The 26,816-nt window shown below is 47.2% G+C and overlaps 1 protein-coding gene across 1 annotated transcript; it reads right to left on the bottom strand.

Moving 5' to 3' along the window:
• Window positions 1-348: 348 nt before the first annotated feature.
• On the bottom strand, window positions 349-26,064 carry POFUT1 (protein O-fucosyltransferase 1). The gene is made up of 7 exons (XM_082271670.1): window positions 25,684-26,064; window positions 10,231-10,352; window positions 6,891-7,073; window positions 6,499-6,611; window positions 4,059-4,251; window positions 742-984; window positions 349-612 (listed from the first exon to the last, which is right to left on the bottom strand). Exons 1-7 carry the CDS (start codon window positions 25,823-25,825, stop codon window positions 424-426), a joined length of 1,185 nt encoding a protein of 394 aa, XP_082127796.1. The 5' UTR covers window positions 25,826-26,064; the 3' UTR covers window positions 349-423.
• Window positions 26,065-26,816: the final 752 nt, after the last annotated feature.

Below are 26,816 nucleotides of genomic sequence, written 5' to 3'. Positions count from 1 at the left end.
AGGACAGGAAGTGAGGGGAAATCTCCCCAATTGTAGGAAGACACCAGGTTCTGAGACAAGGACACTTGATTCAGTAGAAATGAGATGTACAAAATGCAGTTTACATTTCACAAGCGGGGGGGTTCACAAAGCTGGGGTGAGGGACTCCGCCTTCTTTTAGTTTTGCGATTAAGCAACAATTCCTCTTTAATTTTAAATGGCGCAGGCCTTAGTCCTGGGCAGAGGGCTATTAATGATCACTACGGGGTAACTCTGTCCCGTCCTTGTACACCTCCCCCCCCTCGATTATTTCACTGCTTAAAGTCTCTTTAAAAATAAATTTGTTAAGGAATGTGTCACATTCCCCCCCCTCGATTATTTCACCCCTTAAAGTCTCTTTAAAAAGTCATTTATTAAGGAATGTGTCACATCTCCCCGTCCGGTTTACAACTCATCCTGACTCCGGCCAGGCGAGTCCATCCCGAAGAAGGAGGACGGCTTCCCCTGTAGGTCCCGTTCCCGCTTCACGAAGGCGGTGAAGGACGAGACGCAGTTGCCGATGAAATGGTCGCTCTGGCCCAGGATGTAGAGGTCGATCTGGGCTACTTCTGGCTGGAGGCTGACCACCTTCACCTGGAGGGGAACAAGGAAAAAAGAAAAAGTCAGTATTTGGGGGCCATGGTTTGGGAAAGTCGTGCACACTCAGGAGCTGGAAGACAACATGTGATCAGCACTGGAAGGGGCCTACCAGGAACCTCATACCTCCTTCCCCAAGGCTCTCTGTAACTCGGCGGTGTGGGAGGCGGAGTCAGTGGCCACATACACGGATCTGGATTTGGTCTTCTTCACCCAGAGGGTCACGGCACGTCTGATCTCTCGGAGGTCCGGGAGACACATGTTCATAGTGAGGGGCGTGGCCTTTTGGCGGTCATAGCCGACGCACTGCGGAGAGGCCATGAAATGGGGACCGGCTGTGCCGTCGCTCACCATCTTACAAGCATTTACCTGCAGAGGAAACAACAAATCTTTACTGACCGGCAAATATGAATCACTTTCCTAATACTCAGGAAAATCCCTTCTATAAATGAAAGGATAAGATTTACCTACTGCAGAAATTCCACATTCCTCAGCTCATCAGAGTCCCGCCCCCCCCCCCCCCCCGCCTTACATCAGGGTCGTTTAAAAAAATAAATAAATAACAAACATGTTATACTTACCTACTCTGTGTAGTTGGTTTTGCATAGAGCAGCCTGGATCCTCCTCGGTCCCTCATTCCTGCTCCTGGCCCCTCCCTTCTATCGAGTGCCCCCACAGCAAGCAGCTTGCTATGGGGGCACCTGAGCCGAGCTGCAGCTCCGTGTGTCCATTCAGACATGGAGCTGCCGTTCGCGCCCCCTCTCCTGATTGGTTCACTGACTTTGATTGACAACCGCGGAAGCCAATGGCGCTGCGGCCGTATCTCAGCCAATCAGGAGGGAGAGTCCCAGGACGGCCATGGATATCGCTGGATAGAGATGAAGCTCATAAGTATTAGGGGGTGCTGGAGGGGGGGGGCTGCTGCATACAGAAGGCTATCTTAATGCATTAAGATAATAAAACCTCACTGACTTTACAACTCCTTTAAGGGGACCCAGAACTACAACATATCCAATTTGGGGTAGACCAGCTAGCCTAGGTAATATACCATGTCCTGGGTACCCTCTAGGTGCTCCCCAAGTTTGGTGTCCCTGTCCCTTATGGTTCGGAAGCAGTGTCATGCCAAGCTGACCAAGATTTCCCATAGACGCCAATATTAAATGGTAAAAACCAGGAGCAGTGCCATGTCAAGCTGACCAAGATTTCCCATACAGCTAAAGTATTTACATACATTGTGAAAAAAGGTATTGTTTCACTTTAAAGTACATTTTTGTTTTACATACATGCTCTGGTCCTATTGTGTACTTAAAAGTGGGGTATACCTGTATATGGATTTGGGTTATTTTTAGCAAAGAAATGTATAGTTTCTTCAAAATTTATGAAGAAAAGTTACTTATTTGCAAAATTTTATAAAGGAAACTAAGTAAAACTTATTTTTTTTTCAAACATTTCTGTCTTTAATTTGTAGTGTAAAAAAAAGAAAAAAAAAACAGTAGTGATTAAATACCACCAAAAGAAAGCTCTATTTGTGTGGAAAAAAAATGATAAAAATGTAATTATCATTCAAAGTACGAGAGCGCTGAAAGCTGAAAATTGGCCTGGGCAAGAAGGGGGGGGGGGGGGTAAAATATATATTTTTTCCTTTTAAAAGGCAAATGAGAGATCTGGGGTCTATTTGATCCCAGATCTCTCAATAAGAGGATCTGTCGTACTTATTTCTATTATCGTAATAAAAGTGCGAAAAAAATAAAATAAAGAAAAACATTTAAAAAAAATAAATAAATAAAAAGTAGCAAACGCATATGTAAGTAGAGCTCACATGTGTAAACGGTGTTCGCACCACACATGTGAGGTATTGCCATGATCGTTCGAGTGAGAGCAATAATTCTAGCACTGGACTTCCTCTGTAACTCCTAACAGGTAACCTGTAAAATTGTTTAAAGCGTCGCCTATTGAGAGTTTAAAATAACATAGTTTGTTGCCATTCCACGAGTGTGCAAAATTTTAAAGCATGACATTTTAGGTATCTATTTACTCGTCGTAACATCATCTTTCACATTATACCAAATGGGTTAACATTACTGTTCTGTTTTTTTTTTTTTTATTGAAGTGTATTTTTTCCAAAAAAGAAAGGCTGCTGCGCATATACAATAGGACATAAAATATTGCCGCAACCACAATTATATTCTCTAGGGCCTCTGTTAAATAAAAAAATAAATAAGTATATATATATATATATATATATATATATATATATAACTCCATCAGGACAATTCTGGAAGAAAACCTGATGGAGTCTGCAAAAGACCTGAGACTGGGACGGAGATTTGTCTTCCAACAAGACAATGATCCAAAACATAAAGCAAAATCTACAATGGAATGGTTCACAAATAAACATGCCCAGGTGTTAGAATGGCCAAGTCAAAGTCCAGACCTGAATCCAATCGAGAATCTGTGGAAAGAACTGAAAACTGCTGTTCACAAACGCTCTCCATCCAACCTCACTGAGCTCGAGCTGTTTTGCAAGGAGGAATGGGCAAAAATTTCAGTCTCTCGATGTGCAAAACTGATAGAGACATACCCCAAGCGACTTACAGCTGTAATCGCAGCAAAAGGTGGCGCTACAAAGTATTATCTTAAGGGGGCTGAATAATTTTGCACGCCCAATTTTTCAGCTTTTTTTATTTGTTAACAAAGTTTGAAATATCCAATAAATTTCGTTCCACTTCATGATTGTGTCCCACTTGTTGATTCTTCACAAAAAATTACAGTTTTATATCTTTATGTTTGAAGCCTGAAATGTGGCAAAAGGTCGAAAAGTTCAAGGGGGCCGAATACTTTCGCAATGCACTGTGTGTATATATATATATATATATATATATATATATATATAAAATGTTTGGGGGACACTAAGTAATTTTCTAGCAAAAAAAATGGTTTTTACTTGTAAAAAACAAATGTCAGGAAAAGGCCTGGTCTTAAAGTGGTTAAGTGCCATAGGGTCTGTGATTCTGTATGGTGGGTTTTGTGATCCAGGCACATCAGCAAAGAGCAGGGCAAAGTCTATGACCTTATTTTTCCCCAATGCAGTGAAGACAAACAGCTTGGTCACAGACACGCCCCCAGCCATCTGACTGGACCTTGACTGATGGTCACTACACTAATTATTACATTGCCATCCCCTGCAAGCTCCAAGTATAAAAAACGAACAACTCGTCTTATTGGTTCACAGAAGTCTCCCACCTTCTCTCAGTCTGTGTAGGGAATTACAGGAAGATAATACAACATCTTATACTAACTGGAAACTGAAATGAAACAATATCACTTTTGAATGAGCTTTAAAGTTTACCCGTCCTTTCACATCTAATAATATGCTGCAATGGAGGAGGATTGGTTAGACTGTCAAAGCATAAATAACCTTTATACTGAATGTCATCACCTACCCAGTCCGATCCAATCCTCAGATGAACCCCCATAAAGGGTCTAATGAGTAAGTTCTGGATGTGCTTGTCCCCCTCTTCAACAATCTTTTTGGACCATACTATATATTTCTGCAACCCTCGATGCTCTTCCAGGACAGGAAACTGTGCAGGGGCTCCGGGGAGAGCCAGAACCGGGTGTGTAGAAGAAGGATACCTGATAAAACAGCAGAAAAAGCGCCATCTGTAGATTGTTCTATCAAGATACATAAACAGTAAACTTAAAGGGTTACTAAACCCAGGACCCTGCAGTCACTATATCCGCTCCCCCACAGTACACAGAACATGGAAATGCATTTTTTTCATTAAATATAAACTACTAAATACCTTTTCTCATTAGCAGTATATATCAGTCTTTTGACTTTTATTAGTGTCTGGTTAAAGCGTGTAGGAGGAGTTTTCATTCTCCTCTGACTATCCTATGAGGCTGTATGACCCCTGACCCTCTGTCTGGACAGTGCCGATTGGCCCTGTGCTGATCACATGCATCCTCCCAATAAAAAAAAAATAAAAAAAAATTCTGTAGTAATACATACAAAAGAAAGAAAGAAAGAAAGAAAGAAGAAAAAAACAAACAAACAAAAAAAAAAACGAACGTTTACAATCACTTTAGGGTTAGCAGGGGCTGTTTGTGATCTTCATTCCTTATGTAAGCGAACCTGATGGGGTCCTTGATGTAAAGGAGGACTCTGAGGGGGTTCCCTGATGTAAGGGAGGACTCTGAGGGGGTTCCCTGATGTAAGGGAGGACTTTGAGGGGGTTCCCTGATGTAAGAGAGGACTCTGCGAGGGTTCCCTGATGTAAGAGAGGACTCTGAGGGAATTTCCTGATGCAAGGGAGAACTCTGAGGGAATTCCCTGATGCAAGGGAGGACTCTGAGGGAATTCCCTGATGCAAGGAAGGACTCTGAGGGAATTCCCTGATGCAAGGGAGGACTCTGAGGGAATTCTCTGATGCAAGGAAGGACTCTGAGGGAATTCCCTGATGCAAGGGAGGACTCTGAGGGAATTCTCTGATGCAAGGGAGGACTCTGAGGGGTATCCTTTTTATATATTACTTTGATTGTATGGTCACACTTATTTTTATTGACTGTTTCTTCATATTAATGGTGTATCGCACTATTGAGTATTTATGTGTTTCTATCCTATGAACACACGCAGGGTTTGTGCCCTGTTCTTTTTCTTTTATATAAGCCTGGGTTGTAAGCGTCTTTCCACTATAGCGCAGACAGGAAGTAATTAAATGGGTCTTTCCGCACAGGGAGCAGTAAAGGGAAGGACTGCCTGTTCATGGGACTACTGTAGATGGAGGTAAAAGGAGAGACAAGAAGAGCGCCTCTAAGTGCAGTAATATTTATTGGATATTTAAACTCCACAAATGCACACTCACATGGAGTAGTTCAATTAAGGCTGATCAGATGGAAAAGGATCAGATGGTGGCGTAGCGTGGTGTGTCCATGATCCAGGACCGAGGCCTAGATGGTAGCTGGAGGGGAGGAGAGTGCCTGCATTCTGCGTCTTCCGGGTTGGCTGACTGTAGGACCAGCTTGGACTGCAACGTAGGTCGTGACATCACCAAACAGGCGGAAGGGGAACAACGCGTTTCAGAGCATGCGCGACGGCCCCACTGGGCATGCGCACTCCTTTTTCAAGTGTACGGGGAGATGGAAAGGTGAAGATTTTATGTGCTGATGAATGGGCGTGTGAGAGCAACCAATTGTTCCTTTCTTTGTACTCTACCTTGAGTGCCAATATTAACCCCAATGTGACTACTGTAAATGGCTGTCACAGTGGTCGGTCAGATAATCGGGAGCCGGTAGCCCTAAAGCCTGAAAGGTTCCTCAGCAGCCCAAGGTTGCATGTACAGCAAGTGAGCGTTAACCACTTTACAACCGCCTACCACAGTTCTACTGTGGCAGGCAGCCGCTCCTGCGCGGACTGCCGTATACATGGGTCACGCACAGGCAGCTAGGGGGTGATCGCGCGCAGGCAGCTTGAGGCCCTTGCACCTCTCTTGCAGCTGCTGCACCTTCCTCATCACTGCCCCCACCATGTCTCAGAAGCAGAGAGGAGGACAGAACTCCCCCTACAGATCCTGCACCTCTCTGTGCAGTCGCAGCACCCCTTCATTTACATAATCTCTGGCCTCAGCATTGAGCATTCATGCAGCTGCCTCCAGCCCTCCTCTGGTCCTCCTCCAGATCCTGCAGTTTCTGCTTTCTAGCTCCACCCCCAGCTACTTCTTGGCAGCAGCAGCACAAGGTAAGGGGGTGCACTGTGATGTAAGGGAGGGTGATGGTGGGGGGCTACAGATATAACAGGCTTTGAGGGCGATCAGAATGCCGATACGGCCCAAGATTAAATGGAGTTAGACAACCCTGCCATAGACAAAGCATTCAGCTTACCTGCTCATCCAAGCGTCTTTGTAATAAGTGCTGAAGTTAATCCCATCAAAGAGCTCGGAGCGGATAAAATCGATGTGAAAGTGATCCCAAAATGGACCAAATGGGTTGCCGTCCTTACAAAAAAAAAAAAGAAATAATCATCAAAACCTCTGCACAGCCTGTGAGGATCTGTACCCAATTCTATTTGGGTACAGCGTTGCACGACCGCACAATTGTCAGTTAAAGTAACGCAGTGCTGTATCGCAAAAAATGGCCTGGTCATTAAGGGGGGGGGGGGTAGAACCTTCTGGGGTTCAAGTGGTTAAATACATCCCATAAACATTCAGACTTTCTGGATAGCATTGGGTTACTGACTGATGTTACTGTCTGCCTGACAGGTACTCTTCATTCACCTTCATTGGACAGGACTGTTTGTCAGGGCTCCTCTGGGCCGCCGTTGTGAAGCAATAGGCCACACGCTTGTCGGCAGGCCAAAGTTTGGGGGCCAGCTTCTCCATGAACTCCTCCATGCTGACCACTCGGTGATACTTTCGTAGAGGAGCCAACTGGAAGAACTCCTTATAGGGAACGTGAACCTGGAAAACAGGAAGATTATCAGCCATTGGGGAAGTGCTGTGATTAAATCCAAATATATATATATATATATATATATATATATATATACATATACACACACACACACACACACACACACACACACACACACATACACAGTGCCTTGCGAAATTATTCGGCCCCCTTGAACTTTTCAACCTTTTGCCACATTTCAGGCTTCAAACATAAAGATATAAAACTGTAATTTTTTGTGAAGAATCAACAAGTGGGTCACAATCATGATTGGGCGTGCAAAAATATTCAGCCCCTTTACTTTCAGTGCAGCAAACTCTCTCCAGAAGTTCAGTGAGGATCTCTGAATGATCCAATGTTGACCTAAATGACTAATGATGATAAATAGAATCCACCTGTGTGTAATCAAGTCTCCGTATAAATGCACCTGCACTGTGATAGTCTCAGAGGTCCGTTTAAAGTGCAGAGAGCATCATGAAGAACAAGGAACACACCAGGCAGGTCCAAGATACTGTTGTGGAGAAGTTTAAAGCCGGATTTGGATGCAAAAAGATTTCCCAAGCTTTAAACATCCCAAGGAGTACTGTGCAAGCGATAATATTGAAATGGAAGGAGTATCAGACCACTGCAAATCTACGAAGACCTGGCCGTCCCTCTAAACTTTCAGCTCATACAAGGAGAAGACTGATCAGAGATGCAGCCAAGAGGCCCATGATCACTCTGGATGAACTGCAGAGATCTACAGCTGAGGTGGGAGACTCTGTCCATAGGACAACAATCAGTCGTATACTGCACAAATCTGGCCTTTATGGAAGAGTGGCAAGAAGAAAGCCATTTCTTAAAGATATCCATAAAAAGTGTCATTTAAAGTTTGCCACAAGCCACCTGGGAGACACCAAACATGTGGAAGAAGGTGCTCTGGTCAGATGAAACCAAAATCGAACTTTTTGGCAACAATGCAAAACGTTATGTTTGGCGTGAAAGCAACACAGCTCATCACCCTGAACACACCATCCCCACTGTCAAACATGGTGGTGGCAGCATCATGGTTTGGGCCTGCTTTTCTTCAGCAGGGACAGGGAAGATGGTTAAAATTGATGGGAAGATGGATGGAGCCAAATACAGGACCATTCTGGAAGAAAACCTGATGGAGTCTGCAAAAGACCTGAGACTGGGACGGAGATTTGTCTTCCAACAAGACAATGATCCAAAACATAAAGCAAAATCTACAATGGAATGGTTCACAAATAAACATATCTAGGTGTTAGGATGGCCAAGTCAAAGTCCAGACCTGAATCCAATCGAGAATCTGTGGAAAGAACTGAAAACTGCTGTTCACAAATGCTCTCCATCCAACCTCACTGAGCTCGAGCTGTTTTGCAAGGAGGAATGGGCAAAAATTTCAGTCTCTCGATGTGCAAATCGGATAGAGACATACCATAAGTGACTTACAGCTGTAATCACAGCAAAAGGTGGCGCTACAAAGTATTAACTTAAGGGGGCTGAATAATTTTGCACGCCCAATTTTTCAGTTTTTTATTTGTTAAAAAAGTTTGAAATATCCAATAAATTTCGTTCCACTTCATGATTGTGTCCCACTTGTTGATTCTTCACGAAAAATTACAGTTTTATATCTTTATGTTTGAAGCCTGAAATGTGGCAAAAGGTCGCAAAGTTCAAGGGGACTGAATACTTTCGCAAGGCACTGTGTATATTATATATATATATATATATATATATATATATATATATATATATATATATATAGTGGTGTGACCATGTAACAGTATCGACCAAATGATCAGACCAGTGGTGATGTTCAATTTCTACTTTACTTAACAATGGAAATCAACTTAGATTACACAAGAGATCATGTGAACAGGGGTTTCTAGTACAAAACGGTAATATGAACAGTAGGGAAAACAGGGTTAGAACATATGAAAACAATTATACCGTAGTTCTACTAATGGCCGTTGGATGGCAGCAGAGTGTTCTTAGTTCAGTTTACTGATAGAATAGAGAGTAAAGAATCTCACATGTCCAAGATAGTAATCGTTCATTCAACAGGCTGTGAGCTGAGGGGATTTCCTGCTGGCACAGACTTCACACTGGCACTGCTGATGCTGACTTTAGTCAGGTGGCTCTGGGGGCTGAAGATAGGACCATCCCACAGCATGGACAGCTTCTCCGAATGGACTGTAACAGAGTCCTCTCCAGTGACCGGGGCTCGGACAGACACTGCGTGCTCTTGTGCTCACTGCTGGTGGCCCGCACACCAGACATAACAGGGGAGGACCCAGCACCTGGGGACAGCTCACTTGCCCACTCACTGCTGTCCCATCAGGCAGGATCTCTCTGAACACAGGAAGCTGGGAGGAGCTGGCATTTACACCCCCTGGGCGTGTCCTGGAGCTCAGGGGATGCTGGGAGCCCAGAGGATTGTGGGGAGTTGAGTTAAAGGGACTTGCACCTAAATCTGGATAAAGGGGCACCCCGCAACAACCGCATGTTAGCGGTAAAGATTCTGACATAACCATCGGCACATTGCCGTACACCCATATATGTTCCTAGCAGACGTTTGCCATTATAGATCAAATAAAGTGATTGTAAACGATCACCTTGTAAAACAACCCATTTCGTTTCAATTTGAAATTAAAGGCAAAACATTTTCGTATAGATATAAAAAAATACATCATAAATACCTTTCTTTTCCTTTATTATAAGTGATTACATTCCCTCTATTCTCAGCTGCATGAGAGCTGGGGTAGGAGAAACAGCAACACACTGAGCTTCCCAGTGAATAGATATGCAGCGGGGGCGTGTCAGGGCAAGTCTCATCATTACAGGAGAGCAGGCTGAAATCCCAGCATAGCTAGAGAACTGACCATGGTGTGCTTTCCTGCTTAGCGTGGTCAGTTTTTAATAGGAAAGCAGAGGGACTGGCAGGAACAGCAGGGATTTCACATAAAGGAAGAAATACAAAGAACAGGGGACTTTCTCATACAGGTACATGGTACAACAGACACATATCGGGAATATGAAGTGTCGGGGTAACAAACGCTTTAAAGTCAGTTCCTAGGTTGTAGTTTATCTGTAAAATGTCATCTACTGTATGTTTCTTTATTATAATCATTCTGACATTATAATAGTGTCTCCAGTACTCACATTGCTGAAAGGAGGGCGATGATGATTATACACAACCCAGGGAGGGACCACCAGAGTCCGGTTCACCAACTTTGCAAACGCCAAAGTACCGAGGAAATGATCCGCCTGATTGCCAAAACGTCCTGCGCAAAAAGCACAACATATCAGATGCTAGAACATGGTTTACACTGCAACCCTACCTGCAACCGACTACGAGGAACCTCATCATACTATCCTATGAATGACTGTCTCCTCCTACTAACTCTCCTCTCCTGAAATACTCTGTACTGCTGGAGGACTCTGCTCCTTCCTCTATCTAACTCTCCTCTCCTGAAATACTCTGTACTGCTGGAGGACTCTGTTCCTTCCTCCAACTCCCCTCTCCTGAAATACTCTGTACTGCTGGAGGACTCTGCTCCTTCCTCCAACTCTCCTCTCCTGAAATACTCTGTACTGCTGGAGGACTCTGTTCCTTCCTCCAACTCCCCTCTCCTGAAATACTCTGTACTGCTGGAGGACTCTGCTCCTTCCTCCAACTCTCCTCTCCTGAAATACTCTGCACTGCTGGAGGACTCTGCTCCTTCCTCCAACTCTCCTCTCCTGAAATACTCCACACTGCTGGAGGACTGTTCCTTCCTCTATAACTCTCCTCTCCTGAAATACTCTGCACTGCTGGAGGACTCTGCTCCTTCCTCTATAACTCTCCTCTCCTGAAATACTCTGCACTGCTGGAGGACTCTGCTCCTTCCTCTGACTCTGCTCTCATGAAATACTCTGCACTGCTGCATAACTCTGCTGATCTTTTATTGAAAATAATCAGCAACAATTTTTATACAAAAGTAAAAAACAAAACCATAGTACAATACTTCAACAGAAAACAAAGAAATACACATCCATGTTCAGAATATATAAAATACAATATACACATAGTCCAATACCAAAAGTTTTTTGAAAACTATTTACATAAAGCAGCAGAGAGGGCCTGAGAGGCACAACCCATCACCTATGTATGCAGCCATTTATCAAAAATTAAGCATAAGGAAAAAAAAATCTAGGGTGATAAGAGACAGACAGCCACCTGGGAAAGAGACTCCTGGCAGTCAGGGAGGCTTGAAACCCCTCCACGCCTTCAGCCAAGCCCCCTAACCCCACTTGTCTCTCTCAAGCACCCGAATCTTTCCCACATCATGCAGAACGTCACACACCACCACCTGAACAGGAAGGATTTTATGCCGAGTGGTGACCTGACATTGTGCGTTCCATGTGTAATAACGGACTACTAAGCTAACTAAAAAAAAGTGTATCCAAACAAAAGCCCCCACCGGTATTGAATGCTCCGTACACCCACTCACCTGTTTGTATACCTCTATGTTAAAAGGGCAGCGAAGCAGGAAATGGCCCATAGTCTCCTCCTCACCTGCACATTCCTCCCGAGGACAAACAAGATCCATTTCACTACGGTACTTCAATTTGCCCCGAACATAGAGCCTCCCATGGCAGCACAACCAGGCCAGATCCCTAAATTTAAATTGGACTCTAGCCAAATAATCAGTCTTAACCCTTCCTTCAAAGTTGGGCCTGGGCAATCCCTTAAGGCCAGTGGGTCATTAAAGACTTTGCTCAAGACTCGGCTCATAAGGACTTTCCTTGGAGTGGATCTGAGATCTTCAGCTGACAATCGCCACTGCTGCAGCAACGTCAGACACAGCGCGACATAGGCTGGAAGCTGGCCACGATGACCCCTGAGATTCTCCACTTGGCCACCTTCTTCCCAAAGTCATAGAAAAGGCCTAAACCAAGAGCTAAACATGCCTGCCCATCCAGGAGGTTCCACTGCAAGTACAGGCCTCGACAAACCCCGGGCGCCAGGTCGCATTTGCGACTAGAATTAGCGACCTGGCGCCTGGGGGGCCCTGCAGGAGCTGTCCTGTCCCTTTTGCGCCCCCACCTTCTTTCCCGAGTGCACGGACTTCCACGCCATCCATAAATTGAGGCCCCGGCTTTTCGGCCTTCTTCTGTTAGATGAGAGGCTAGGGGAACTGGCGCCCTCTTGTGGTGGCCGGGAGTAATGCATGCTTTCAATGCCTTCCTTCTTATCTGCTCTTTGGAAGGAGATGGGAAGTTTTTGCAGGCTTCATCTCTCTCTCCAGTTACCTTTGCTTAAAGGTAAGTGGACAGGGAGTGTTTTTATTATTATTAATTTATTTTTTAAATTAAAAAAAAATAAATAATAATACATTTTTTCTTTTTTTTTTTAATTATTAAAAAAAAAAAAAACCTTTTTTTTTTTTTTTTTTCAATTCTTATAAAAAAAAAATATATGATATAGATATATATCATTTTTTTTTAATAAGAATTGAAAAAAAAAAAGAATGTTTATAATATATATATATAAATAAATAAATATAAACATTCTTTTTTTTTTTTTCAATTCTTATTAAAAAAAAAAAATGTTATATAATATATATATATATATTTTTTTTTTTTCCTCATCGCCGTGCCACAGCCGAAGGCCCCTTTCACACGGGCTGTCTGATCGGGTCCGCCTGACAGTTTTTCAGACAGACCTGATCGGACCCCTCATTCTCCTCTATGGAGCGGTAATCTGAGGATCGGATCAGATGGCATCGGATGGAAAAAGAGAGATAGTCTGTTTCCATCCAATTGCGCTATAGAGGAGAGTGGGGTTCTAGTCGTATTTATGTGTAAATTTAGTATCCGTTTTATTAAATAAAGCTTGGTTGTTAGTTTAAAAAAAAAAAAACTGGCTCCTAACTTTTTTAGCTGGCTCCTAGATTTCAGGCAAATTTGTCAAGCCCTGTGCAAGTATATTACCAATGTTAAAACTTTAGAAATAGCAGTGAAAAGAAAAGAACGGGGTTGATTATACCTAAGCCACCCTCCCTCCTGGATAGATAGGGGACATTCCTCTTGATGAGGTTCAGTCTGTTCCCCCACAGCATCCAGAAGAACACACTATAGATCCTAGCACAGAGAGACACTGGCAAGATGCAGATAAAGCTGACAAACAAGAAGATCGGTATCAGAAGTCTTAATCAGATCAATTCTTTCCCTTCAGAGATAACTTCCATCTCCTCCAGCTGACCACCTTAATATTGGCAACTTCCAGCCTGCCTTCTCAGTTTTTGAGACCATAATCACTGGGTCCAAATTCAGTGCCTAGTATCTTATTTTTTTCCTGGGGCACTGGAAAGGTGTCCGGGAAATCAAACCCCTCGCCTTCCTTTCCCATCCAGAAAGCCTTTGCCTGATCCAACGCCAGTAAATACTTTCCCCAGCCTGCAGCCCTGCTCTACTCTAAGGCCTCCCGGACAGCTAAAACCGCTGTGAAGGTGCTCCTACCCTGCATCAAACAGTGCTGATGGGGAGAAAGCAAAGACTTTGCTACTGCCGATAGGCGCCAGAAAAATATCTTCGCTAGCATCTTTCTATCGACATCGAGAAGGCTGATGGGGCGCCAATTCTCAATCATCGAAGGATCTTTACCTTTTGAAAGAAGAATCATAGCGGAGCGTCTCATGGAAGGGGGAAGCATTCCCTCAGTAAGGCAACTGTTAAAAACCTCTACCAAATGTGGGGCCAGAATAGACTTAAAGGATTTGTAAAACTCAGCCGTCAGACCATCCGGTCCAGGTGACTTTTTGATGGCAAGCTGTTTAATGGCCCCGATCACCTCTTCAACTGTGATCTCCTCTGTCAAATTCATCAATGGGACATCTCCACCATTTAGACCTGGAGTAGAGTCCAAAAAGCTTTCCATCTTGGTCTGGGTCAAGCTCTTTCCTCCAAAGAAGTTCAGCATAAAAAGACCTTACGATTTCCAGGATCCCTGATCTGCAATTGGTCAAGGAACCTGTACTATTCTTAAGGCTAATGATCGTCTTACCAGCTACACCTAGTTTGCAGTTCTGGTAAGGGTCAGGCGAGTGGTACTTCCCATAGTCCCTCCCCAGAACCAGAGACATGCCGGTCATATTGACAGCTCCTGAGGATTTTCACAGAGATTGCCCTAGGATCTCCTCCTCTTGAGACCAGAATATGCAGCTTTCTCCGCAAACGTTAGTAGGTCATGTATCTATCAAACTGTTTTTTATTGGCTAGGCCCCTGAGGAATCCAGCAATCCTCTTTTTGGTCAGCTCCCATCTCAGCCTTGCTGCTACAAAAGTTCAGGATGGTCACCTGTGCCTGAATGAATTCCTCAAAGGATTCTCTAGCATGTCCTTCCTCGAGGAGAGTCAAATTTAATCTCCAGATGCCCTTGCCCTTTTGAGGAAAGTCAGAAGCATTCAAGACCAAAGATAGCATACAGTGATCAGAGAACTCTACTGCCCCTCTTTGTGTGCGGTCCATAAACATTAATTAGGCGCAGCAGGTCCTGCCCTCCCACAAGAACGTCAAAGACCATACATCTCCCAAATCTCCACCTCAATAACCGCAGGACAGTTACCATGCCTGTTTTAAACAACACTGCCACAAGGCTCGGCCGCAAGAGACCAGTAAGATGGACCATAACTCCACTCTCTCTTGGCCATATGAATATCTGCCTAGGAGGTGAGCCTAGTCTGTTGCAAAAATAAAATTTCATCATCTAATTGGCTGAACAAAAAGAAGGTCATTGGGGCTTTTCCACTGCATGGAACCGAACGGTTCGGCTCGCTTTTGTGCTTTTCCACTGCTGGTACCGCATGGTACGGTGTAGGAACGGTTCGGTATGGTACGGTGGCGCTTTTCCACTACATGGAACCGAACGGTACGGCTCTCTAAAACAGTACCACCTCGATTGTGGTTCCAAGAGGTACCATACCGGTACCATATTCCACAATCCTTTGTATGCAGTCACTACTAGCCACTGATTGGTCAGAGAATCATTGTTATCCCACCCACTTAACTTTAGTACTACTTTAGTGGAAAAGCAAACCATACCAAACCGTACCGAACCGTTCCAACACCGTACCATGCGGTACCAGCAGTGGAAAAGCAAACCGGGCCAAGCATGGCCAAATAGAGCCAAGCCGATACTTGCAGTGGAAAAGTGCCATACTGACTTAATGCTGGTGACATTTATTGTCACCACTTTTAACAGAGGGGGAACCGCTATTTGGGTACTTGCGTGGGTTGCTTCTTAGCTCCCCTCTGCTGCTCATCACCAGAAGCCTCTCTCTTTCTTGAGGCCTCCTCCAACTCCATTTCAGAATCTGAACTTTGCTCTGAGGAAGCCCCAGATGAGGAAATATCCAAAGTAGAAGCCCTATAACTGTTTGAGACGGGCACTGGGGCTTCCTGTCCCTGTTCCGTCCTCACGGCCTGTCTCTTCCAACCTCACAACCTTCCTTCTCTCCTCCAGGTACTGCAGATCAGACTCAGAGATGTTTTCATCTCTTGCTTTTTTCGTTGAAGTCTTCACAGAAGACTTCTTTACACAAGAAGCAGCCTTTTTGGGACCCTCTACCACTCCTGGGAGGGGGGGGGGGGTGGGCCTTCCTTTAAGTCAGACTTAGGAGGGGAGACTCATGGGGGATAACTGACTCGGGGGGCACAGGCTTGGAAGGTTCTTAAATAAGAGGAGCGAGTTCACAGTAAGCTTAGGGGACACAGAGACAGACAGGACCAGGGGAGTCAATCACCGCAGAGGAGGATGGTACACCAGGGGCCTCATCCTCCAACCTGTCCAGCTTTAACAGTTCATCTATTACCTCTTTCCTTATATTGTGCCAGGCTTCCGGACATCGGCTCTAGGGGTGGCCAAGGCGCAGGTACAGGTTGCACCTTATCATCTGGGTGCAGTCACTTGCCACATGACCCTGTCCCCGACACACTGAACATTAATGCTGAACAAGAGGAGCTAAAATGCCCCTTTTCTCCACAGCAGTGACACAGCTTTGGCTGACCAGGATAGAAAATAGTCATCCTTTCCCTCCCTATGAAAGCTGAGGACGGCAGGTGACGGACAGCATTCCCATCCCTGGCCAACCTGACCTTTACCGACCAACCCCCAGTCCAGATGCCATGTTCATCAAGGATTTTATCTGGCCTTGTCAAAACCTCACCATAATTCTTTAACCAGACCTCTAGGTCCCGAGCAGGAACACTCTCATTAGTGAGGATGATAGTTATCTTTTTTACAGTTGACCTTTGTGAAACAGCAACTTGTGCCAGACCTTCCCATTGGGGTCTTGACCTGCACAGAGCCTCATATTGTTCTCAGAACAAGTCAAGACAATCTGGTCAAGCTAATTGTGTACTCCCGGCTACGTGTATTAGGGCATAGAGGTCTTTTGCCCCAAAACCTATCTCCAAAATCATGTCTACCACCCCACGCCGTGCTGAAGGGATTGCACCACCTTCCCATTTAAGAATGACTACATTATGCCTTGGACCCCCAGCAGAAGCTAGAGACCCAAGACCAGATCCAGGGGTGCTCAAAGTGGCAGCTTGTGGTGGAAAACCCTGCTTGGAAGCGGAGTTCCTCTTTGGCTGTAGCCCTGGATTGATAATATTGCCGGGAGCACGGCGCACCACCTGAGCAAATGTAGGCTTATCAGGACCAAGGCCCCACACTGATGTAATTTTAGCCTGTATAATATTATTATTATTCTTAACTGCTTGGACTGAGCCAGCGGGGTTGTCCATTACACCTATATGGGTACGATTGTCCATTACACACATATTGGTGGGATGGTCCATCACACTTGTACTGGAACAATTGCATCAGGTAAAGTCACAGTTTCTGCTGCAGTACCACATGTCTCCTGATGTTGTGCTGTAGAGTCCTGCTCAGCAGCTGTGACTGGACAAAAAGCTTTGGGCTCAGCAAAAGGAGGGGTTAATAGGTTCTGCTGGCACTTGAAGTCCCTCAGCTGAAATTTTATTTTTTAAATGCAGTTTTTCCTGAGAGGAAACATCAGCAGGCAAAGAATTGCTGGATATAAAGTTACCAGCCTGGGTGTCATTGGGCAAACCCTCAGTATTCGTCATGGTGCTAAATGGCACAAAAATAGTTTTATCCATTACTTGGGGCTTAATAGGCTTTACCTTATCAGGCACATTGTCAAGTAAGTTCTCCTCACCACCAAACACCAGCTGATCTCCCCGCATTGGGGACTCCATTGCCTGGATCAGTCTCAGCATGCCTCCTGAGCCCTGAGAAGGCAATGGGCTGCTTACCTCACCCTGAGGGGATAAGGGGTCAGAACTGGGGGTCTCCTCCTCCACCTTTGCCATCCTTGTAAATCTCCGGTCATTACAAAACTTCTCCTTGAAAGGCCCATCTCTGCCTTCCATCATGGCCACAATGGTTTCCTTGTGTTCCACCCAGACATTAGCCAATTGGATTCCTGAATCCATGGTTCCACGGTTCTGGCTATACAAGCCCTCACGCTGCTTTCACAGACATTTCAACTCCGCTCTGAGCTTGTAGATCTTGTCTCTCTCCTCATTCAGGACCTTAATCTTGGCCACCACTCGCTCCAGAATGGACTTGGCACCTTCATCCTCACCAGGTGCAGAGAGATCACCAGTCATGGCTTGTAGAGGAGCAGGTATGTCACCCATCAGCCCAGGGGATGGCTGCTAGCTCCCAGCAGGAGAGGCCACGCTGCCCCCCATGGCTGCCCCAGGAAGGAGCCAGGAGGGCTGGGATAGATTTCTCACACAGATCACCTGGAGCAGCTTCAGATTCTCAGCAGGAGAAGCTCCTCCCTCCTGACACACCTGAGGGCTGGAGGACTCTGCTTCTTCCTCTATCTCACCCTCCTCTCCTGAAATACTCTGCAGTTCTGGAGGACTCTGTTCCTTCCTCTATCCAACTCTTCTCTCCTGAAATAATTTGCACTGCTGGAGGACTCTGTTCCTTCCTCTAACTCTCATTGCCTGAAATACTCTATACTGCTGGAGGACTCTGCTCTTTCCTCTATAACTCTTCTTTCCTGAAATACTCTGCACTGCTGCAGGACTCTGCTCCTTCCTCCAACTCTCCTGAAATACTCTGCACTGTTAACCACTTTACCACCGGAGGATTTTCCTGCTAAAAGACCAGGGGGTTTTTTGTGATTTTTTACTGCGTGACTTTAACGGACAATTGCGCGGTCGTGCGACGCCGTACCTAAACGAATTTGACGTCCTTTTTTTCCCACAAACAGAGCTTTCTTTTGGTGGTATTTGATCACCTGTGCGATTTTTTGATCACGCGCTATAAACAAAAAAAGAGCGTAATTTTTGCAAAAACAACAATATTTTTCACTTTTTTTTATATGAAATTCCCCCCAAAAAAAATGTAAAAATCAAAATTTTTTAACATTTTCGGCCAATTTGTTTTACGCTACCTATGTTTGGTAAAAAAAATCACAAAAAGCATATTTTGATTGGTTTGCGCAAAAGTTATCACGTTTACTAACAAAGGGAAAGATTTTTGTCATTTTTGGTGTTTTTTTTTTTTAACGAGTAATGGCGGCGATCTGCGATTTTTTTTGCGGTACTGCGACATTGCGGCGGACAGATCGGACCCTTGACTGACATTTTTGACACTTTTGGGGGTGCCAGTGACATTACTGCAGTAATCAGTGCTATATATATGCACTGTTACTGCAAAAATGACACTGGCAGGGAAGGGGTTAACAGTATTGGACAGGGAGGGGTTAAGTGTGTCCTAGGGGCGTGATTCTAACTGTGCAGGGACAGGTCTCCTAGTGTAAAAACAAAGATCAACAGTTCTACATAGTAGAACTGTCGGATCTTCACTTTTACACAGGGAGAACTAACAGGCGGCTTGTTTACATAAGCCGCTCTGTCTTTCTCCCGCTGTACCGGCGATCGTAGTGTGACCGGCGGACATCGGGTCCGCTAGTCACACTCCCGCACTCCTCCGTGAACGAGCCGAGGCGGGCGCGCGCCTGCCCGCTATTGGCTCTAGAAGGAGTGACAGGCGAGCGACGTAGACCTACGTCACTCTGCCTGGCCGGGGCCGACTGCCGCAGTAAATATACTGTGCGCAGTCGGCAACCGGTTAAAGGACTCTGCTCCTTCCTCTAATGCTCCTCTCCTTAAATAATCTGTGCTATTGGAGGACTCTGCTCCTTCCTGTATCTAGCTCTCCTCTCCTGAAATACTCTGCACTACTGGAGGACTCTGCTCCTTCTTCTAGCTCTCCTCTCCTGAAATACTCTGCACTACTGGAGGACTCTGCTCCTTCTTCTAGCTCTCCTCTCCTGAAATACTCTGCACTACTGGAGGACTCTGCTCCTTCTTCTAACTCTCCTCTCCTGAAATACTCTGCACTACTGGAGGACTCTGCTCCTTCTTCTAACTCTCCTCTCCTGAAATACTCTGTGCTACTGGAGGACTCTGCTCCTTCCTGTAGCTAGCTCTCCTCTCCTGAAATACTCTGCACTACTGGAGGACTCTGCTCCTTCCTGTAGCTAGCTCTCCTCTCCTGAAATACTCTGCACTACTGGAGGACTCTGCTCCTTCTTCTAGCTCTCCTCTCCTGAAATACTCTGCACTACTGGAGGACTCTGCTCCTACTTCTAACTCTCCTCTCCTGAAATACTCTGTGCTACTGGAGGACTCTGCTCCTTCCTGTATCTTCCTTACCTCTCCTGAAATACTCTGCACTGCTGGAGGACTCTGCTCCTTCTTCTAACTCTCCTCTCCTGAAATTCTCTGCACTGCTGGAGGACTCTTGTACTTCCCCTACCTAAAGCCCCGTACACACGTACCGATTGTCGGCCGTAAATATTCGGCCGACGACCATTCGGCCGATTGTAGGCTTGTTAGTATGATGCTTCCGACAGCGCATTTTCGGCCGAACAGAATCTGTCGTGCAGACGTTAAAATTTTTGTTGGCCGTCACCAGAACGGCCGATTGTTCGCCAGTCAGTACAGAATTCGGCCAACAATCAGCAGATTAGCAAGACTGGGCATGCTCAGAGAAGAAAAAAGACAAGGAAAGTCAACCATCACATGACATCACTTCTGCAGTCGGCTGTTGTTGGCCGACAAAATTTGTATGCAGTCTTTAGCACTTTTCAACCGACAGGACAGCCCTGGACAAAAGACGGCCGATCGTTCGGCCGACGATCAGTATGTGTGTACGGGGCTTAACACTCCTCTCCTGAAATGCTCTATACTGCTGAAGGACTTTGCTCCTTCCTCCAACTCTCCTTCGTCTAATGTCCATTTTTTTCAGATGTCCCCATTGAAAAGAGATCCCTTTATTCCTGTTTTGGTGACAACTCTAAAATATTGGATTTCCCATCACATTCTACACTGCTTCTTTTCCTAACTAATCTGGGCTGTGAAGAGCAGTTCTGGCAGGAGGAAATCCCTGGAGGGGAGAGGAGGGTGGAGGACACAATGGTCACCATGGTGCCGGGAGTACAGGGACCTCTCCACCCATCTCGGATTAGGCTGAGCAGGGTGTGCCGATCATTCACTGAGCATAAAAAATCCAATTTTATATAAATACAGAGAATGATAAATATGAGAAGTGATGGGAGTACGGTGCAAAGACAAGGAGCAGCAGAAGACTGTGAATGGGCTCCCTAGCACACTAAAATCACCATAAATGGCGAATGGGCTCCCAGGGCAGCCAACAACGAAGCCACTATCCCTGTGTACAGCTTCACAAATTGAATATTATGTACTAAGAGCACTATGGTATGCTTAATACACAGAACCCCCAATATCTGTAGATTTACAGGTCAGTGCCCCCCCCCCCCCTCTATAGGGTCAGAGGTCAGTGACCCCCCTTTCTCTATAGCATCAGAGATCAGTGTCCCCCTTTCTCTCTCTATAGCATCAGAGGTCAGTATCCTCCCTTTTCTCTCTATAAGGTCAGAGGTCAGTGTCCCCCTTCTCTCTATAGGGTCAGAGGTCAGTGTCCCTCCTTTCTCTCTCTATAGGGTCAGAGGCCCCCCATTTCTCTCTCTACATGGTCAGAGGTCAGTGTCCCCCTTCTCTCTCTATTAGGGTCAGAAGTCAGTGCCCCCTTTTCTATAGGGTCACAGGTTAGTGTCCCCCTCTCTATAGGGTCAGAGGTCATTGTTCCCCCTTTTCTATAGGGTGTGTCCCCCCTTCTCTATATAGTGCCAGAGGTCAGTGTCCCCCCCCCCTTTCTCTCACTATAGGGTTAGAGGTCAGTGTCCCCCCCCTTCTCTCTATAGGGTCAGAGGTCAGTGTCCCCCTCTATATAGGGTCTGAGGTCAGTGTCCCCCCCCTCCTCTCTCTCTTTAGGGTCTGAGGTCAGTGTCCCCCCCCCTTTCTCTCTCTATAGGGTCAGAGCTCAGTGTCCCCCTTTCTCTCTCTATAGGGTCAGAGCTCAGTGTCCTCCCCCCTTTCTCTCTCTATAGGGTCATAGGTCAGTGTCCTCTCTTTTCTCTCTATAAGGTCAGAGGCCAGTGCCCCCCCTTTTCTATAGGGTCAGTGTCCCCCTTCTCTCTATAGGGTCAGATGTCAGTGTCCCCCTTCTCTCTATAGGGTCAGAGGTCAGTGTCCCCCCTCTCTCTAGAGTCAGAGCCGCCCCTTTCTCTCTCTATAGGGTCAGAGGTCAGTGTCCCCCCTCCTCTCTATAGGGTCTGAGTTCAGTGTCCCCCTTCTCTATAGGGTCTGAGGTCAGTGTCCTTCCCCCTTTTTAAAGGGTCAGTGTCCCCCCCTTCTCTCTCTATAGGGTCTTAGATTAGTGTCCCCCTTTCTATAGGGTGAGAGATTAGTGTCCCCCCTTTTCTATAAGGTCAGTGCCCCCCCTTTTCTCTTTATAGGGTCAGAGATCAGTGCCCCCCTTCTCTCTCTGTAGGGTCAGAGGTCAGTGTCCCTCCTTCTCTCTCTGTAGGGTCAGAGGTCAGTGTCCCCCCTTCTCTCTCTATAGGGTCTTAGATTAGTGTCCCCCTTTCTATAGGGTGAGAGGTCAGTGTCCCCCCTTTTCTATAAGGTCGGTGCCCCCCCTTTTCTCTTTATAGGGTCAGAGATCAGTGCCCCCCTTCTCTCTCTGTAGGGTCAGAGGTCAGTTTCCCTTCTTCTCTCTCTGTAGGGTCAGAGGTCAGTGGCCCCCCTCTCTCTATAGAGTCAGAGCCCCCCCTTTCTCTCTCTATAGGGTCAGAGGTCAGTGCCCCCCTTTCTCTCTATAGGGTCAGAGGTCAGTGTCCCCCCTTCTCTCTCTGGGGTCAGGGTACAGAGCCCCCCTTTTCTATAGGGTCACAGGTTAGTGTCCCCTCTCTATAGGGTCAGAGGTCAGTGTTACCCCCTTTTCTATAGGGTCAGTGCCCCCCTTATCTATATAGTGCCAGAGGTCAGTCCCCCCCCTTTCTCTCACTATAGGTTTAGAGGTCAGTGTCCCCCCTCCTCTCTATAGGGTCTGAGGTCAGTGTACCCCTTCTCTATAGGGTCTGAGGTCAGTGTCCTTCCCCCTTTTTAAAGGGTCAGTGTCCCCCTTCTCTCTCTATAGGGTCTTAGATTAGTGTCCCCCTTTCTATAGGGTGAGAGGTCAGTGTCCCCCCTTTTCTATAAGGTCAGTGCCCCCCCTTTTCTCTTTATAGGATCAGAGGTCAGTGTCCCCCCTTCTCTCTCTGCAGGGTCAGAGATCAGTGTCCCTCCTTCTTTGTCTGTAGGGTCAGAGGTCAGTGTCCCTCCTCTCTCTGTAGGGTCAGAGGTCAGTGTCACCCCTTCTCTCTCTATAGGGTCAGAGGTCAGTGTCCCCCCTTCTCTCTCTATAGGGTCAGAGGTCAGTGTCCCTCCTTCTCCCTCTATAGGGTCAGAGGTCAGTGTCCCCCCTTCTCTCTCTGTAGGGTCAGAGGTCAGTGTCCCCTCTCTGTAGGGTCAAAGGTCAGTGTCCCCCCTTCTCTCTGTAGGGTCAGAGTCCCCTCTTCTCTCTGTAGGGTCAGAGGTCAGTGTCCCCCTCTTCTCTCTCTGTAGGGTCAGAGGTCAGTGTCCCCTCCCCCTCTCTGTAGGGTCAGAGGTCAGTGTCCCCCTTCTCTCTGTAGGGTCAGAGGTCAGTGTCCCCTCTTCTCTCTCTGTAGGGTCAGAGGTCAGTGTCCCCTCTTCTCTCTCTATAGGGTCAGAGGTCAGTGTCCCCCCCTTCTCTCTCTATAGGGTCAGAGGTCAGTGTCCCCCCCTTCTCTCTCTATAGGGTCAGAGGTCAGTGTCCCCCATTCTCTCTCTGTAGGGTCAGAGGTCAGTGTCCCCCCTTCTCTCTCTATAGGGTCAGAGGTCAGTGTCCCCTCTTCTCTCTCTATAGGGTCAGAGGTCAGTGTCCTCCCTTCTCTCTCTATAGGGTCAGAGGTCAGTGTCCCCCTTCTCTCTCTATAGGGTCAGAGGTCAGTGTCCCCCCTTCTCTCTCTATAGGGTCAGAGGTCAGTGTCCCCCCTTCTCTCTCTGTAGGGTCAGAGGTCAGTGTCCTCCCTTCTCTCTCTGTAGGGTCAGAGGTCAGTTTCCCCCCTTCTCTCTCTATAGGGTCAGAGGTCAGTGTCCCCCCTTCTCTCTCTGTAGGGTCAGAGGTCAGTGTGCTCCCTTCTCTCTCTATAGGGTCAGAGGTCAGTTTCCCCCCTTCTCTCTCTATAGGGTCAGAGGTCAGTGTCCCCCTTCTCTCTCTGTAGGGTCAGAGGTCAGTGTCCCCCCTTCTCTCTCTGTAGGGTCAGAGGTCAGTGTCCCCCCTTCTCTCTCTATAGGGTCAGAGGTCAGTGCCCCCCCTTCTCTCTCTACAGGGTCAGAGGTCAGTGTCCCCCCTTCTCTCTCTGTAGGGTCAGAGGTCAGTGTCCCCCCTTCTCTCTCTGTAGGGTCAGAGGTCAGTGTCCTCCCTTCTCTCTCTATAGGGTCAGAGGTCAGTTTCCCCCCTTCTCTCTCTATAGGGTCAGAGGTCAGTGTCCCCCCTTCTCTCTCTGTAGGGTCAGAGGTCAGTGTGCTCCCTTCTCTCTCTATAGGGTCAGAGGTCAGTTTCCCCCCTTCTCTCTCTATAGGGTCAGAGGTCAGTGTCCCCCCTTCTCTCTCTGTAGGGTCAGAGGTCAGTGTCCCCCCTTCTCTCTCTGTAGGGTCAGAGGTCAGTGTCCCCCCTTCTCTCTCTATAGGGTCAGAGGTCAGTGTCCCCTCTTCTCTCTCTGTAGGGTCAGAGGTCAGTGTCCCCCCTTCTCTCTCTGTAGGGTCAGAGGTCAGTGTCCCCCCTTCTCTCTCTGTAGGGTCAGAGGTCAGTGTCCCCTCTTCTCTCTCTGTAGGGTCAGAGGTCAGTGTCCTCCCTTCTCTCTCTATAGGGTCAGAGGTCAGTGTCCCCCCTTCTCTCTCTGTAGGGTCAGAGGTCAGTGTCCCCCCTTCTCTCTCTGTAGGGTCAGAGGTCAGTGTCCCCCCTTCTCTCTCTGTAGGGTCAGAGGTCAGTGTCCCCCCTTCTCTCTCTGTAGGGTCAGAGGTCAGTGTCCCCCCTTCTCTCTCTGTAGGGTCAGAGGTCAGTGTCCCCCCTTCTCTCTCTGTAGGGTCAGAGGTCAGTGTCCCCCCTTCTCTCTCTGTAGGGTCAGAGGTCAGTGTCCCCCCTTCTCTCTCTGTAGGGTCAGAGGTCAGTGTCCCCTCTTCTCTCTCTGTAGGGTCAGAGGTTAGTGTCCTCCCTTCTCTCTCTATAGGGTCAGAGGTCAGTGTCCCCCCTTCTCTCTCTGTAGGGTCAGAGGTCAGTGTCCCCTCTTCTCTCTCTATAGGGTCAGAGGTCAGTGTCCCCCCTTCTCTCTCTATAGGGTCAGAGGTCAGTGTCCCCCCTTCTCTCTCTGTAGGGTCAGAGGTCAGTGTCCCCCCTTCTCTCTCTGTAGGGTCAGAGGTCAGTGTCCCCCCTTCTCTCTCTATAGGGTCAGAGGTCAGTGTCCCCCCTTCTCTGTCTGTAGGGTCAGAGGTCAGTGTCCCCCCTTCTCTCTCTGTAGGGTCAGAGGTCAGTGTCCCCCCTTCTCTCTCTGTAGGGTCAGAGGTCAGTGTCCCCCCTTCTCTCTCTGTAGGGTCAGAGGTCAGTGTCCCCCCTTCTCTCTCTGTAGGGTCAGAGGTCAGTGTCCCCCCTTCTCTCTCTGTAGGGTCAGAGGTCAGTGTCCTCCCTTCTCTCTCTATAGGGTCAGAGGTCAGTGTCCCCCCTTCTCTCTCTGTAGGGTCAGAGGTCAGTGTCCCCCCTTCTCTCTCTGTTGGGTCAGAGGTCAGTGTCCCCTCTTCTCTCTCTGTAGGGTCAGAGGTCAGTGTCCCCCTTTCTCTCTCTGTAGGGTCAGAGGTCAGTGTCCCCCTTTCTCTCTCTGTAGGGTCAGAGGTCAGTGTCCCCCCTTCTCTCTCTGTAGGGTCAGAGGTCAGTGTCCCCCCTTCTCTCTCTGTAGGGTCAGAGGTCAGTGTCCCCCTTTCTCTCTCTATAGGGTCAGAGGTCAGTGTCCCCCCTTCTCTCTCTATAGGGTCAGAGGTCAGTGCCCCCCCTTCTCTCTCTATAGGGTCAGAGGTCAGTGTCCCCCCTTCTCTCTCACCCATACACGGACAGTAGAGAAGATATCCGGACGGTTCCCCGGCTCCCCCCTCCACATTCAGCCCTATGAGGAGCAGTACGATGATCCCGGGGCCCGCAGCTCTCCCCATCCCGGCCGGAAGTCCTCCTCCGGGCGCCGCCATGCTGGTTGTGGCAGAGGGGAGGAGGCCGCCATATTGGAAGAGGCAGGAACGGGGGAGGCCAGTGACAGAAGCAGGCCCCCGGGCCGGGAATTGGACAGCCGATACATAGCACGGTGCCTGACCACACCCCTTAGTGACCCGAGTGCCGAGAATCCCCCGAACAGCGACACCTGGATCCGGGTCACTGCGCCCGACACGTCACTCCCACAATCCTCCGCGACTCCGGCCTCCGGGGATAACGGGAGAGAGAGAGAGGGGTGAGTGCGGCCTTCCCCTCCCCCTCCTAATAATATATATAAATATATATATACATACACCTTCCCCTCCCCCCTCCTTCCCTACTAATATATATATTTATATATACACCTTCCCCTTCCTCCTAATAATATATATGTACCCCTTCCCCTCCCCCCTCCATAATAATATATATACACCTTCCCCTTCCTCCTAATAATATATATGTACACATTCCCCTCCCCCCTCCATAATAATATATATATACACCTTCCCCCTCCCCCCCAATAATATATATGTAGACCTTCCCCTCCCCCCTCCATAATAATATATTTACACCTCCCCCCCAATAATATATATGTACACCTCCCCCTCCCTAATAATATATATATATATACCTTCCTCTCCCCCTCCTAGTTATATACTCAAACCTTCCCCTCCTAATTATATATACCTTCCCCCTCCCCCACCTAATTATATATATCTCCCCCAATAATATATATGTATACCTCCCCCATATATAATATCTATACCCCCCCATCTTTTCTATCCATGCACCTCAATATCTGTACACCCCTCCCCCTCCTTTTATAAACTCACCGCACATATACAGGGACCCCAAGCAGACAATGACATCACACCTCTGTGTGTGACATCATCAGTCCGAGGTACCAAGGAACAATAACACATTCCACTATACAATATCCTGGACTGTACTCTCTATATACTCAACTCTGTATACTGAACTCTATACTGT

This window comes from Pelophylax lessonae, assembly GCF_965119305.1.
Source record: "Pelophylax lessonae genome assembly, chromosome: 11".
In the NCBI taxonomy this organism is placed as follows: Eukaryota; Metazoa; Chordata; class Amphibia; order Anura; family Ranidae; genus Pelophylax; species Pelophylax lessonae.
Note: the sequence above shows the minus strand (reverse complement) of the source record. Positions and strands in the feature narration are given on the sequence as shown.